Genomic DNA, 16,673 nt, shown 5'->3' with positions numbered 1-16,673 from the left:
AGTAGCCTGCAAACAGAGAGCTAAAACATGTCCATGGTTAATAAATACATTAAAAAAATATATTTTTAAAAATTAAATGACATTCTTTAAATATTTAAATAACCCATTAAGGCAATACATAATATAATGAAATATTTTTTACAAAAAGTATCGAAAAGTATCGAAATACATATTGGTATCGGTATCGAAACAGAAATTTGGTATCGTGACAACCCTAGTCTAGGGACAACTTCAGATAAATATAATTCTGCAAATGTTCAAGCTACAATAAACAGACTACTATCCAAGAATCAATGAGAGACAGCTCTGGGCTTTGTGATTCTACTCCAAGACTGAGACACTGAGGAGTGGTTTACAGTAAAAGGCTTTGCTCAAATCATTACTGACATGGCCTAATTGCAACACTGCATATTCTATGGAAAACCCAGCCATTTCCCCTTGTTCTCCTGACTGCTGAAGATTGAGCCTTTGAAAAACAGAGAGGGAAAAATGATGGGATGAAAAAAAAAAAATCAGGGCAAGGGAACAGGAGCTTTGTTTATATGTCTTAATTGAGCTACGTCTGAATTTAAGAGAAATGGAATCCATATTCAGTTTCACATCCTTCCTGGCCAGATGGGGAATTTTCCTCAGGAACCTTTCCTAAATATATGAAGTCATGGTGGTGTGAGAATGGGGCACTGAGTGGCAACTGTGCAGAGAGCTCCATTTCCTGAAATATTTGCAGGCCTAAGAGGTCAAAACCATTTTGCTCAGCTAAAGAAATGGAGCTTTGTAATGTAATTTAACTTCAGACTCATAAATGGAACTCAACGAGGCATAAACCACCATTTAGCTAAATATTAAGTGAAATCATTCAAAGTAGGTGCTACTGCCACACTGGGATAAAGAGCATAATTTGGTGTTGATAGCAAACAGATGTAGCTTGTGTCATGAGCCTGAAATACACCAGTGTTGACAAGCTTTAACCTAACATGTTTTGTCATTAGATGTGCATCAACGGACAGCAGCCCACAGCTGATAACACAAACCTGATGCTGTAGACAAAATGTATTTTGTAAATGAAGAGGCTATGATCTAACTGATTCACTTTTAACAAGCCTACAGTTTTGTAGAGAACATGCAATCGTTTACGCTTCTCCTTGGAATAAATTATATAACACGAACAAAATATTAGTTAGTGATTTATTAAGTCTTGAGAAAAGTGTGACATGCAGCTGGATGAAGGGCTTCACATGAAAAATCAAACAAAAACACAAACACACACACACACAGACACCTCTTGGCATCCTTCAACTTTCCATGAGTCAGTAGTATGCTCATGAGAGTCTTGTTCACGCTGCACTACTAGCTCCACAATCCAAACTGGGCTGCCTCAACAACAGTTCCCATGCAAAACCTCACTGGGAGAAATGGATGAGCTGGCAAGTAGGAGCTGACCACTAGAGAAAACTTTGTTTACGCTCCATGACAAATCACAGGGTTGATGGTGTTAAAGGAGTGTAATGGGAAGCTACTACACTCTCCACACCACTATGAATTAGAATGAGGCATCTGCTTCTTTTGCTGCTTCTGTCTTAACTTTTGGTTTTGAGTTTTTCCGTATCTGGCATGTGAAACTCCCTTCCTCTCGCCTTCTCTTCCTCCCACCCAATATCCCTCTATTATAAAGCTGCTGTGCAGCAGACTGTAATCAATGCCAAGTAAAAGGGAGGGGGAAGAACAGCACAATGTGGACTACAGACAGCCAAAAATCAACACCATGCTTGCACAGTTTCCATACTAGTTAATATACCATTGCTCAGAGTCATTATCTATATGCACATTTGAAGTGGTGTAACAAGATAGGTACAACTGAGCTGCACTACAGAGTGAACATGTTAAGACTTGAACATGCACTTGACTCCAGCACCAGGTCAGCTCCTACCACAGCTTTGATTGACCACTTCAGACACAGGCTCTACAGGCAGACATTATCTGTGGCTGATACCACACACCACATGTTTTGGTGGAAAACAGCCACCGTGAAACAGTCACTGACTCTTTTGAAAAAGGCCGTGCAGAGGAATGCAAATGACCTGGTCAACAGGCAGGTCTGAGATAAGCCGAGTACATGGTCCTGTGTCGTGCAGTGCAAAGGTTTTCCATTCTGCCTGTCGCCCCGGACAAAGACGACTTGTGTTCTGCAGAATAGTTTGCATCCTCTGTGACTCCTGCACTTCATCAATTTTGATGCTGTTCTCTCAATATACTAAGTAAGCAACCATTATCATGCAGACAGTGTAAAAGCAGAGCGTCTGGTCTTGCTCAGTGCCACAGAGTTCCTTCAGCATCTGCAAACATTTATCACTAATCTCAGACGGATCTGTAGCCACTGTGGCAAGGCCATGCCCATTACTGTGCCTCCCAGTTGTCAGATGTGGAGGACTGTCAAGTGTCTGGTATCAAATTTTGCCTTTTTAAAAACATATTTACAAGTTTTCACTTAAATAAAACTTGACTAGACTGTATTGTCCCTGGTATGTTTTTCCATATACAGTATCCTTATACAGTTTATTTTTACTGTCGTCTTATATTTTATTGTGATCTCAGTATATATTTAGTGTGCATTCCTGTGTTTAAGCTGTTATGGTTTGTATGCAGTTGCTGGTTGTACTGTTGGTGCCTTTGCAGTGTTTTGAGAGCCATTGCCTTGATAGTAATTTGAGAAAATGAACATACTTACTAAACTAAATGTGATGTTACATTCAAGCAATTTTTTATTTCAGAAAAAGAGACTAATGACAGATAACAGCTGCTTTAGAACAATTTGTTACCATTAACTTTATTGGTAGGAAAAATAGATCTTGGAATTTATCCCTTTAAACCCAAATGCCAGTGATGTTTTGGCAATAACTGCAGGGAAAGGTCTATAAAACGAAACCACTGTAAAAAAAAAACAAAACAAAACAAAAAAAAAAACGTGAACAGTACACACTAGTTTGAAGCATCTGTTTTCCGCGCAACTACCAATCGGTTGAGGCTGTCAAATATGAACTCATGTTTTTCATGTATTTGGAATTAATAAGGGTTTATTGATACCAATGCAATTATTGATTGCCATTTAGAAACATTGTGTTTCCCACAGGTTGAGAATTTACCTGTGATGGTGGGTGGCGCAGTGTGTGACTGATGTGCATGTAGAGACTCATGCAGTTTAGAGTGGGAACGTGTAAGCCGGGGTATTTTGTGTAGCTACAATTTACAGATGTCTCATAAACTGCTCACATGCAGACTATCAGTAGATGCTACAATATTTCTCATGGCCCTTCCTTCCTGACAGCTCAGTGGACTGACCTGTTAAATCATACCTTAAACAGAGTTTCTGTGGTGACGGTTTTGTACAGTTAAATATAGGGTCCAGACCAAAATTTCCATTTCAGCTCAGCCATGGATTTTCACCTTCAAACACCACAATGTCACATCACAAGTATACTTCCTCAACAACACTCTCCTTTGTTTTAGAACTACGTCAATACAGTTGTTAACTCACAGACATAACCATTAACCAAGTCAATGTTAGACAGACAGTATAGTATTACATTTCAGTCAGCTTCTTAACCTCAATAACTCACAGCAGTTTTTCTATGAAAGTCATCAGCAAGATTATTTACAAAGAGTGTAGAGACTGTGTGATCCTCATTGGATTACATTAGGTCAGACACTTGTGCGTGAAAAGGTTACTAATGTTGTGGCTAAAAGAAAAATGGCTGGAATTCCCAAAAAAAAAAACTCCCAGCCCCTCATTGTAATTCTTTGAATTCCAGTTTCCTGCCTGTTAAGCCGAGGTTAACATTTACAGACAAAGGTGTGTTAATGCTACAAGCATGACCTTCCCTTCTCTTTTGTTGCCTCCCTGAGTCCAAATCCCCCGGACAGAGGTCCACTTTAACGCGGTGCCGCTGTACATTAATACAACTTGTAACCAAATAACCATGTAAAGTTAATGCTGAGTAATTTTAAACGAAGAAAGTGGCAAAAAAAAAAAAAGTCAGAGCGCAGGACTCCTGATTTGATGTGAAACAAGTGAGTGTGAGGGGTATAACAGGTGACTTGAATGCTTCAGGCTGTTGCATTGCTGAAAGCAGACAGAACATAACACTCACTGAGGGGCTCGATGACTAATCAGTCTAGAGCGAATAATGTAAAGTCTACACTTCCATTTCAGTGTGAGCTTATCAGACGGTTAACAATGCAGACAGTTCATAAACTTTTCCGCCTCTGACGTCATGGTTATAAGAATGCCATGCAGTACCTAATAAGGTGGTGCAAGAGGGGAACAAAAACTCTGAAATGAATACCCCAGCACCTGGTTATTAACTTTTCTAAAAGGCTACAGTCACATGTATGACAGAGGTGATCTCTGTCTGTCTGAAGTTGTTGCTGAGTGGGACATAAAGCGTTCCTTTAGACAGAAAATTCTTTGGCTTATGCAATAACAATTTTTGCATGCTTGGTCAACGTCAGACACATTTAAGAAAGACGTTCTTGGAATAAGCTCCACAGATATGATCCGGTAGGTAAAGATGCATCAGTTTTTTTTCCAGCTTAATATTACCACCTTCTGTGAGAGCATGATAAGCCAGGGCATGCAACTGTGATCTTAGTTGTTGGTTGCAAAATCATGTGATGATATGATTTGTATTTTCTCAGCATTTCATGCAAACCAGCCTCAATGCAGATAACCATGCAAATTCTACCTAGGACAAGCTATAACTGCCACGTCTGAGTATCTAGCTTATCCAACCTGGGTTTTACACTGTCAACAGGATGGAGACATTATGTTGTTTGTATCCAGCGCATTGCATAACACAATGTCTACTTGACTTAGGGTATTAGGAAACAAAAGAGATACAAAACGAGGGTAATAACAATGGAAGTCATAATGATTATAGTGTTCCACATGTGATGGAAAATGTTTCAAGCATCAACAACAGATAATAATAATCAGGTTGACTTAATTATATGTTTAAAACAGTTCTATAAAGCAAAACTATATAAAAATGCACTGATTATTTGAATTCATACACGTTCTAATGTGTCAGTCCTCGCGTACCTTAAAGATGGCAGTGATAAGAGTCGTCCACCAAAGCAAAAGGCCTGAGGAAGGTGTCAAGTCCAAGTTCAGGATGATTTCTAAATCACCTTTTTCCTAGCTCCTCTCCAATCTCTTGTGTACAGACTTTTAATATGATGAATGATGAGTGTGTCCTACTCAGTGAGTTAGGTATGACTCTCCAGGAAACTGCTTCCCAGAGAGGCACACCTATTTCAGCTGAACTTAGTAGGACCTCTGAATTTGCCTATGACACAATAAAAATAATCCCTATGTTTGTGTTTATGTACTATCCTGTTGGTCTTGTTTTTGTCATCTAACCAAATCAGTGGCAAAGAAACAGGAACAACACTGTCTCTATGTTCAGCAACAAAATACTGCACATGGACTTCGCATTAGAGAATGACTTCTCTCTTAAGCACCTTTGCTCCTGTCACTATTTGCTGCCTTTGGCAAGTCTGTCATTTTCAGCAGTGTTAAGCAATTTTCTGAGTGTCAAAAACAAAAAATAACAGTAAGAGTGACAGCATTGTGGACAGAAGATCCCACAGAATAAAACAAGCCCCTGCCTGCTAAGTTAGTAGCCTTCACACAGCTGCTCCTACTTGATTCATACTGACTCATATATCAAATGGTGATGAATCTGAACCCAGCGTACGATGAATCACACTCAAAGCCACCTTGTGATATTTCTCCAGACACTGGCTTGATGATACCTGCATGAACAGTGACGATAAAGCTGTGAAATATTAGTAATTTCAATGCTCTGTTTCATCACAATGAGTCATTCCTTGTTTCTCAGGTGCCTGGCACTATCTTGGCAGCTTCATACATTAATTCCATCCCCTTGGGCCAAAAAGGTTTTTTTTTTATTTTTTACAAGAGCTGGTAATATAGGATGAGTCTACACCAACTGTCTCCTCAGTAAATTTCGCAACTTTTCTTGCAACACCCTCATTCTCCTTGACAGAAGTCATAGTTCTAAGCACTTTCTTGTTTTTCTTTACTGTGCTTGAACAGGGTTACTAACTTGTGGAGATTTGAACTGGCCACAAAAAGAACTTTCACCTTCCACATTAACGCAGTTAGCAAGGTGGAAAATCCTAGTTCCTAACTGGCTGATTAGTACGTTCCCTCACAAGCAAGAAAAAAAAACAGCAACTTCAAACTGGCTCTTGAGGCTGCTAATCTGCTAACGTATCTTTCAGAGCCAAGGGCACAGTGTGTGACCTTGTTTCCCTTGGGGGATAAAGAACAAATCATGTTTTGCACTACATCTTAATAAAGCCCTTCCGCTCCTCAACATCCACTCTGAACTTCCTTCTTCAGCACCCCTCCACAGCCTCTAGCACTCATCTCCTCCAGCGATGGCTGTCGGGAGACAGGGAGGTAGTCCTGTGCTGATCCCCATGGGAAAAACTCCTCCCCACCTGGCAACGGTGAATGGCTGCTCCTCAGGAGGGCAGGAGGCACAAGCATAAAGGGTGCCTCTGAGGATTAAGCCCCAAGTCTTCACAGACCATTATCAAACAGCATGAGTCAGAACACTGATGATTAGATACTGAGACCGATGGCCCGGATTGATTTCTTATCCCTTGATGCAGAGAAGAATTTAGGTCACTTCAAGGTTTTTCTGCTTTGAACTGCACTTTATAGGTACAAGATGGTTTGATTTACATCCGTGTTTGGCCACTCAACAAGCTTTTAATGCTGTGTTAATAATTAACCTGAGAGTCGGTAAATAAACCGCTGTGGACAACAGAGGCTGAGCACACAAGCACGAATTGAACCTGCATTCCACGCTGACAGTCAAGGTCAAAATGTTGTGCTGGGAAGTTTTGGGGGAATTTTGGTGTTTAAAAGTGAAACTAACTGTGTTCTGGCATTGCTTTAGTTTTTTATTTTTTTCTGAAGTGCATGAGGAATCTACCTGGGGACATCTGACAAACTATGATAGTAAAAAGTTGTGTAACTCTTGCAAAACACTCAGTTATTGCACTTTCGTTTCTCAGAAAAGCACAATGAAACAATCAATGTTTACATGTTTGTAAATTTGACCTTATGATATACACACCAATAGAGACAGCAAAGGCCAAAATCCCTTCTCGCGCATTTAAAGTGACATGTTTCAGAGACACAGGATTCTCAGAGTAACAAAAGTACAAAACTCCTCAAAAAGATAAAAAATTAATCCTGTCAACCTCCCCTGTGCTTGACCCTGGCTCTTAAAGGATCCAGCCGTGCCAAATGACCTCAGTGCATAGGCATGTGATGATCCACTTAGGAAACTCTTGTATCAACAAGCCCCCCCTCCAAGAACCCTTCAGGCACTAGCAACACAGCCAGCCCTGGATCTATTCAAAACTCGCATTTCCTCTGGACAACACACACCATCTGGGCCCTGAGGTGTGAATCCATTGTAAACTTTACCACCAGTCTGACAGTCTACAACAAAACTGCTGCCCTGTTAGCGCCTCTCTGCAGAGTCCACACACATGCTGGTGGCACAGCAGCTGTGTGAAGTGTGGAGGGAAGAGGGTCGGGGAGGAATACTTCATTTACTTCACGTCAAGCTGTTTATCACATGCAGCGTTATAAAGGGTGAGATGCTGTTTGCCCTGTAGTTTAGGCCTTATTAACACTTAGTGTATACAGCAGTAAGTGAGGAATTTGCTTGCTTGCTTTGGCACTTACTTTTGTCAGTCTTTTGTACACATTACTAGACACAGAACAGATATGTTTGCGTCCTGCTATAATGAGTTACAAGCAAGAGCATTAATTACATAAACCATCTTTTCCAAAAACATGTCATTAACATTTCTGAGCCCTTATTGTGTTTAGCGTCATGTCTGTGGTGACACCAAAATATTCCAATGCACTGCATGCTTGTTTTCAAAACATCAACTGAATGTAAAGTGTTATGGAGGAAGTTGATAAAGAGATTTATAGATTCAAATGAGTTTCTATGAGAGGCCACCTAACAGGAACACCCAAGCCAAAGAGCCTGTAACTAATGTGGGTAATCCACCAGAAGAGCTCTATAAGGAGGAATGCCATTGCAGGAGCTGTAAAATAATTTACATTGAAATAAATTCTTTTGTGAGGGGTACGGGAGCCTCAGACAAACAAAGAAATGAAATACAGAGACTGTAGAGCTGTATAAAGTCTATTACAATAGCAGCTATGTAACAGGGGCTTATATAAACCTATGCAATGCTAGTTAGATGTTGCAGACGTACAGGACAGGGGACTGCCAGCAGTTTCAGTGAGTGTCAGTGCATGACTTCGAAACTTTGCTGAACAAAGGAGTCGCTTCAGGCTCACCTGCTGCAGGCTGCCTGTGATTAATGCTTCGGGCAATTAAGCAGAAAAAGACTTCCAGTCCAGGAGCTCCATTAACAAGCCCACTCAGAGACGCAGCCATCCCTGCCATCATCTATCTATGTCCACAACCCTATGCCCACTGGTCTGGAAAAGCTGCAGTGAATGGAGATGATCCGTCCGTCCCCCCAGAACCCCTTTAAAGCTGTACATTCTGCACACACAGCTACATTCCTGCCCGGGGTTAAGTAGGTCACAGAGAAGCCTTATCTTTGACAGAGCTGCTTAATGCTGCCTCAGGTCGACTGATGCCTGGTTAAGTCGCTGTCACTGGATTGACAGCCAAGACGTGATATATTTCATATGTGGGACACAAAGATTATAATCATGCTGGTTCATGTTCGACCACGGTGATGAAAGTTTGGTAGGAAATACGAGGTGTCTTTTCCTGGAAAAGCATTCAAAGTGCAGAACAATAACAACATCTGGAAAGATCTTGGTGCATAGCCCGAATGTTTTCCTTTATGCTGGTTGCATCTGATAATGGATTGTGCCGTCCAAAACCTGCAGGCGGTAAAATAATCAACACAGCTTCAAAATTCTTGGACCCTTTAGAGAAATTGGAGCTGGATGGTAGCTACAACCTTTTCATTGTTTTCTTTGACCAGACAGGGGGGATTCCTTTCAACATGCATTCCCCCTGCCTGTTAACCACATGCAATCATCACCTCACACAGATAGTACATTACCAGCAGCCCTGCCACTTAATTACCATCCATCCATCCACAGCAGGAGAGCCAGGTCCGTCGCACTTTAATTCCCAGCAGTTTCACAAACAAACGAGTCTGAAAATATTTCAGCTGCAAGTGGGTGTTCTGTCACGCCAAGGTGATTTCGTACTAGACATCTGAGCTGCAAAATTAGCTCTGCGAACGTGTTGTCAGTGTGGAGTGGCCTTTTGAGGAAACAGACACACAAATTTTCACGAGGGCGGCACACGTCTCCCTGAGCCAAAAGCCTCTTCTAGCCAAAGCTGAACCAAAGGGACAGGCGTAGAGGAAAAAGGGAACCATTGACACATTGGTATTCTTGAGCCAAAGTTGAAGCTCAGCGCCAAATGTGTTCAGTAGAGAGGAGAGGAGGCGTTGGGGCGGTTGGGGGTGGAGGGACAGAGCAGGCAAACAGATACAAAGAGGCCCTGTGTCAATGCAGTGGGTCCACGAGTGAAGATAATGAACACTAAAATAATATGTAATTTGAGTGGCCCCCAGCATACAAGGTCAGCACCACTGGCTAGACTAACCATCTTGGCTGTCGGTGAGTCTGACACATTCTGGTTTGATGTGCGAGTGTTCAGGGGTTTCAGTTGTATGAAGGGGGTTGGCTGAGCTCCACAGCCACACAAAGAGACTCTCTGCCAGCTGGGACTGTAGGAGGGGAGTTCATTGCTCTTTCGGCTCTGCCTCTACATTTCCTCTATTCTTCCATTTCCAGCATTTTTCCATTCACCTCTGCTGTACTTGGGTGTTATGTTAATGCAGTGCCCTGGGTAACCAGATATACCGTTCCAACTCATTAAAACTCCATATTATAAGACTGGTCAATTCATAAGTAGCAATTGCCAGAGCATGGGTTGCACTGCATATAAATGCACTGATCTTACCTTCCCCCATTGGGCCCTGGTGGAGAGCAGAATGGGACCCCTCTGGCATGGCACTCAGGCCTCTGGAGCTGACAAAACAAAACATAACATTGGCACTTCATGTTGAGATTTACAGTACAGACAGCCAGGCAAAGTTTATCATTTTTGCTGGGCTTGAACTAACCAACCAACTGGCTCACTGAAAGCAAAAACTATCCTAAGTCAAATCAGGTCTTCTATATAAGGGAATTTCTTCCCGTTCCCCTGCTTGCTACGCTGCATTAGCTCATGCCAGCCACTTGGTAATGTATGGTGTAACGGGAGCTGAGGTATGTAGGGGTGACTGATATGAGCTCATGCTTAACAGTAGAAAAAGGGCAAGAGTGAGTCCAATTTTGCCATAATTGGTTTTTTGCTTTTATCTTAAAACCTCTGTGACTACCATTTGAGCTATTTAGATACTTTAACATATTTGATTGAAAATGACCTCAAAACAGCATTTCAAGGTGCTTTGTAAAAAGAAAAATGTCACTAACATAATTATGGATGTGAGCTACATAAAATTACTGAAGAATGATAGGTGAGCGCAACACGGGAACATTTTATATTTTTGTTTTTGTATAAATTTGTTTAGTAAGTGCAACAAATAAATCTATACCACATCAAAACAAGTCTCTCATTATCAGCGTAAATGTCCAGTGAGATTAAAGGTTCACCCCTGGTGGCATGTATTTTCCTAATCCCTCATGCCAGGCTGTGGTACTGTTAATGATGAGGTGTGTCCCCTCTGAGCCACTATGCTGCCAGTTTCTCACATCACTGCCTCTCTGGCTCCTTACAGCAAATTAACATGGAAGACTGTGCATGAGAACTTGTCTCCCTGTGATTCCTGGTTTGCCTCCAGCCTTTTAAACATCACATTCTTGGGCCAGCTAGATCAGAGGAGCAGGAATTCTTCAGGGATTAGGATGGGCATTGTTCCTAGTGCGTTTGCTGGCCACTGTGCTGAACTGACAGCCAGGCCAGCCGAGGCCAAACCGAGCCCACTGCCAGGAGGTTCGCCAATTAAGATGTGCAGGAATGCAAGGAGAAAAGTCACAGAGCTGGTTCTGTACATTAAGATCACTGCCTTCATGTTGGGTCCCTGCAACTGCAGCCTGGACTGAAGTAAATCTTGTTTAATAGACAAGAAACTCTGGTGCCACAAAAATTTTTTTTTCATTTTAGGACAAAGCACAACAAGTGACTCATGGAAAAATCTTTCCATCTTATCAATATGAAACAAAATTCTTTTTTGGACTCGTATACAATGGATTTTTGTTTCAAAAACATCACAGATTTGCACAAGTCAGAATACTTCTCATTGCTTGGTCTCTTCAGCTGTTACTATATGATGTATGTACTGTGACAAAGTAGGATGATATTATCTAGTTACCGTTGAGAGCATGGATACACAATACAACAAACAAGAGGAAAAGAGTTAACATGGGCGCTGCTTTCCACAGCTGGAGACAGCTCTAGGCAAGTAATGTAATGACGTTTAATGCTGAACTCGCAGTGTTTGTTCCAGACTGGTAATAACAGCTGTTATTGCTAACGTTGGCTACGTTGTAAAACTTACAGATAGCTCCTTTAATTCATGTTAAATATTCTCTGTCTGTAAACTGCAAATAAAGTTTATACTTTTAATCTGTTGGGCCCTGCCTTGACCATGGATCTTACAGGATCTTTGAGAAGAAAAGAATAACAAATGGCGTAAAATGCTGATTTATGCCCAGTCAATGCAGCACTGCTACTGTGACATCGTCAAGAATGCAGCCTCCTTAAACAGCCTTTGACCAAGTTTAGCCAATTGATTTTCAAATGATGAGTTAGTTTGTGTAACCTGTAGATTATCCATGTTGAAGGGCAGGCTTTGAACTTGTCTCAGAAATCCTCTGATAATCCTGCCCACTATGACCTCTGAGCTAACCAGACCAAAACTATGCTAATCATCTTTTGGTCAATGAGAAGCTAGACCAGGAATAATACGCTAAAACCTAGATATCCTGCAGACGTCTGGGTCTTAAATTTTTTTTTCTAGTGTCTTATCGAAGGCCGTAGGTGTAGAAAGATGGTGTGGGTGAGGAAAGCAAAATTCTTTTAAATGTCTAACAGGACAGAGTAAAGCAGATAAACCCACAATCTTTAACACTTCTGGACAAAATTCAACAATCGTAGCTCATTACCTTTCCCCTCCTGTTTGCTGACATATGGCAATTCCAAATCCTTGTTTTCCTAGGGAGGGGGCACAGACAGATTTCAAATCCTTAAGAAAACACTACGTACAGGCTAACATTCATACCAAGCTTGCCACCTGTGCTTGAACTAGCTGCCTTTTCACACAAATGGAGAGCATTTGGTTCCCACAGCTGATGACTGCATTACCCGCAGCATGAACCTCCCGCATGGGAAACTGCAACTTGCCCCTTAATTGAAGACAGATGCTACAAGAGCAAATCTGATGGTTATTAAAAGAAAGACCTGCAATGGATCACTTCTTCAGATGGGCTGATAAACCTTCTTGTTCCTCTAATTGCCAGGCTTTACACTGATCCAGGCAGTCAATGCCTGAATTCCTTTCCTCTAAAACACAACAAACAGATGATTAAGGGGGACAGATGCTGGCCAAGATATAGCACTCATGCAAGTGAGGAGGAAATTTATACAGAGTCTTCACCACAAATGTGTTAAAAGACTCGCTCTGGAAAAATACGCACAGACAAACATATACCTTGAACCAAGACCTCAGGCCTGACACGCTTAAGGAAAAAGGGTTCTCAGGGGGCGATGACTATCTGGAGCATTTTTCACCACTGACAGCCTGTCAAGGTTATGAGAGAACTGAAACCACTGAACATGTCTGCAGAGGAAACGGAAGGAAAACAAGACTTCTGCTATCAGGTAGACATGTCACTTTCCCTGTCTCCTCAGGAAACATTACAGGAACACAAACCAGCCAGTAAGGTTGTGACCAAAAAACCCTTTTTTGGACACAAGGATTGCTGCCAATTAATGGACTGTATTTATATTTAAAGCCTGATGTGTTATTTTAACAGAAACACCCATCCACCCTACTACCACGTGATTTATGCACACAACTGATGATGTACAGTTTGGATCCACCATCTGAATCCAAAAAGGAAATCAAATTGCATTTTGTGCAAGTATTAACAACACAAATGGATTTTTCCTGTGCTGAACTAATTTGATGGGAGGAGAAGCTAAAAATAATCCACAGACTTCCTCTTGCACTTCTGTGTCAAAGTCACAGACTTACCGCATCAAGTTGCATTCACCGTCTCTCTCAACATGGCCCATGGGAATCTGGATGTATGACATAAATCCCCTGGGATGTCTCTAGTCAGACACGGTGGGGCAGATTTCTTTAGGACACCATCAGTCAAGACGGATGTTTACGTTCAGAACAAATAAAAATCCAAACTGGCATGGCAGCCAGAGGTCCAGGGTCCTACAGGCTGACTGAGACAGAGAGTCTTTATTATTTCAGCATTGGTGCCATGTTTATCTTGCATGACCTCTCTCTTACCCTCTTACCCTGTCTACCCCGACAGAAAATACCCCCTGACAAACAGCCTTTCTGTGAGTGCCCTCTTTCCCACATTACTCCTGCAGTTTGTCCCCTGACACGCAGGCCTTAAGAGACTAACAGCTTTTCATTCACTGGGGAAAACAATAAATCCTGACAGTCTCTCTTCATCTCAATCAAATTCACAGCTTCTACAAAGGCACTGCCCTAACCCGTGACTTCCCACAGACACACAGCTATGAGCCTCTTATTTTAGTCCACTGCGTTTCTGAGCATGCTGCTTAACTGTGGCAATAAGTGATCCACCCCAATGAACACCCACAGGGCACATTGAGGAGTTTTGCCCATATGGTGCACGTCCACCCCCGGCCAAAATAGCCCTTAATGGGAAAATAATCATTCCCCGCTGTGCTGAAAAAGGAGAAATGGCAATTTTCACCTCCCCACCAATGACCTGTAACCACAGAATGCATACCTGGCAAGTGAAGTTGGCAAGTGCCATCTTATTTGGGAAACGACATGTAAAGACTTCCAGTTCCTAAAAATCAGAACATTAAAACAACCAAGGGGTAAGTCGTCCTCCATAGTGTCCTGCCGTGTTTGCAGGGGAAATAAGACACCAGTCTTGAAATAGACTTTCAGTGTGCCCATTTAAAGGTGCACTACACCAAGTCTGCAGAAAAACAGCTCTCCTATGCCTTTGTGAGGGCTCATCATCATCATAACAACAACAAAAAAAGAGAGTCTGACATCACTTACGGCACACACTCTTTGCTTTCAAATAAACACACAGGTCAGGTTTAAAGTTGACCTTTAACTCTCACGGCGTTATCCTAGCTGTAACTTGCAAAAAGGCTGAAACTTTGTGGTGAGATCCAGGTATATCTGACGCAGCATCAAATATAGCTTTAACCACTAAAACACAAAGAAAGTGATTTATGAAAAGCTCAGACGCAAGGTTATGAAAGTTATATAGTGTTCATAGCTGAAACCACAACTCGCATTCTCCAGCCCTGGTAATTTTATCACAGCTGCAGCATACCAAGACTCAGGAAGAAAGAATCAAGTGCCAACTCTGAGATCCAAGACACACTTGGGCCGTTTCCTGTCTGGACCACCTGGAAGAGAGCGCTGTTCATTGCATTGAGGCAACATTTATTTGAAATGAAGTTGAGAGGTTATTGTCTAACAGGTCAAGTGAGGTCAAAGGAGTAGAAGATAGAACTTTTCACTGGTAACTGATTGATTTTGTCCTATTCTTCTTCAGCAGCTGGTGGGGAAAGTCATTGACCTATGAACAGCCAGCATTTTAAACCTCACTGTGTCTCACTGGGGTGCTCATTGGAAAAAACAATTAAGTTTTCTGGGGCCAAGTATGGGCTCCACAGGGGGGGAATTGGATGCAGGGAAAAAGGAAATGGCAAATGATTCAGATGCAGCATGGAGATTAGTTTTTCTCAAGTCAAGTGTGACATTAAAGTTGAAGTGGAAAAATCTCATTCCCTAAAAAAAAGAAAAGGAAAAAAAGACTACAGCAGCTGATCAAAGTTCACTCAACTGAGAGTGTTTTTGTCAAAGGCAAACAGAACTTATCAGACTGAAACTCCTGCCCTCTCCTGAACGCACGGCTTGGATGTTGTGAAATTATATGACGTAAAAATGCACCAAAATTTTATATGCAACATCTGTTATTAATGTTAGGTGGTGGGGCTCATAATAAGGAACGAGTTGAAGTGTTTTACCTGTGTACAGGACTCTTAGCATGCATGTGTTTTGCTCAGTTCATGAGCACAATACATGGCTTATAAAAGTGTTCTCTTAACAGAAAAAACTCACTATCTATAACCACGGGATAAGCACAGAAGAGAGCTCCCTCTGACATGCAGCTCGACTGTTATCACAGCTAACGTTAAGTTAGCTAAGATTTGGTAAAGTTGTCAAAAGCAGCTCACGTACCGAATTCGCCAACTTCTCTTCTTCCAACGACTCTCGTCCTCGGGTAAAAACTTTTCTCTGTAGTTTATTGGTGTAAACCTTCACGTTACTCCGTTAGATTCTTCTTTTCACATGGTAAAAGCCACTCAGACACACACCCCAGCGCAGGTCATCAGCTCGTACTGTGTCCACCTACCAAACACTGCTACATCTTTGAAGAGCTGCGAAGAACTAATGCTGCGTTCACGATCTGTCCGAAATATACAAACTTCGAATTGGTTGTGAACGCAAGTGGACGCTACAAGAAAAATGTGAATCTCTTCTTGTTCTGGCTCATCCAGACTGGGATATATGGGATAAATATTGCCTTTTCTTATTGGTTGACCTTCTGTCTGAATCATAGACTGTATATAAAAAGGTCTGCATTAATATTATTGGTTAAAGAATGATTGTTGTTGTTACAGGATACATTTATTTTCTTTCACGGTTGTCACTTCTCAACAATAAAACAAAAACACCAGGCAACATCGAAGGGAAGAAATTAACATCAAAGTCTTTTTTTAGTTTTAGATTAGTTTTGATTTGGTCACTAGTCTGAAGAGTTTCTACTTTACGAGGAGAAGCTGAATGCAACAAAATCCGCCTGCTTTTGACAGGCCAGTGTCTGTTTGGTGAAAGTCAGAGGTGTTCCCTGCACGTCCTAACATCTGGCATGCATAGCTTGGTCATTTCTTTCAGTGCGAGATAGTTTGAAAAGTGGTAAACAGAATGCCCATGAATCCATGAGTAAAGATGCCGGTGTTTTTCCATAAAAACACCAGCAACACTATGTATGGAAACTAATGACAGGCTTGTGAAAGGACATAACAAATTGTAACCCTGCCAATTACATTTATGAGGGTCGGGTCAGTAGAATGGCGGGGCTTACAAAGGATGGCTTGATGGGTGCTAATTTATGTGTGGCTGATTAAATAGAGAGGGGCGCTTTTGCTTTGCGCGACCCCCTCTCTGCCCCTCCTCCTGGAGATTATCTCAAGATCCCCATAGAGGCTGTGAAGAAAGCAATATGCTGGACAACTTTACTGAAACAG

General features: G+C 41.7%; 1 protein-coding gene across 4 annotated transcripts in view; it reads right to left on the bottom strand.

Moving 5' to 3' along the window:
* LOC111652469 (pleckstrin homology domain-containing family G member 3-like) overlaps positions 1–15,798 on the bottom strand; it is a 34,026-nt gene extending 18,228 nt beyond the window's left edge. For 2 of the 4 annotated variants that reach the window (XM_023402741.2, XM_087173034.1), the window contains exons 1-2: positions 15,604–15,798; positions 10,080–10,147 (exon numbers count right to left, since the gene is read on the bottom strand). In XM_023402741.2, coding sequence (XP_023258509.1) covers positions 10,080–10,128 — 49 coding nt within the window. In that variant the 5' untranslated portion in view covers positions 10,129–10,147; positions 15,604–15,798. Of the gene's footprint in view, positions 1–10,079; positions 10,148–12,286; positions 12,336–14,122; positions 14,248–15,603 lie in introns of those variants that run through there. The other 2 variants (XM_023402742.2, XM_023402745.2) reach the window with 2 other exon arrangements.
* Positions 15,799–16,673: the final 875 nt, after the last annotated feature.

This window comes from Seriola lalandi, unplaced genomic scaffold (genome assembly GCF_002814215.2).
Source record: "Seriola lalandi dorsalis isolate HSWRI2012SDOR001 ecotype SW California unplaced genomic scaffold, Sedor1 jcf7180002053982, whole genome shotgun sequence".
NCBI lineage: Eukaryota > Metazoa > Chordata > Actinopteri > Carangiformes > Carangidae > Seriola > Seriola lalandi.
The sequence above is the reverse complement of the archived record's forward strand: the minus strand, read 5'-3'. Positions and strand labels throughout refer to the sequence as shown.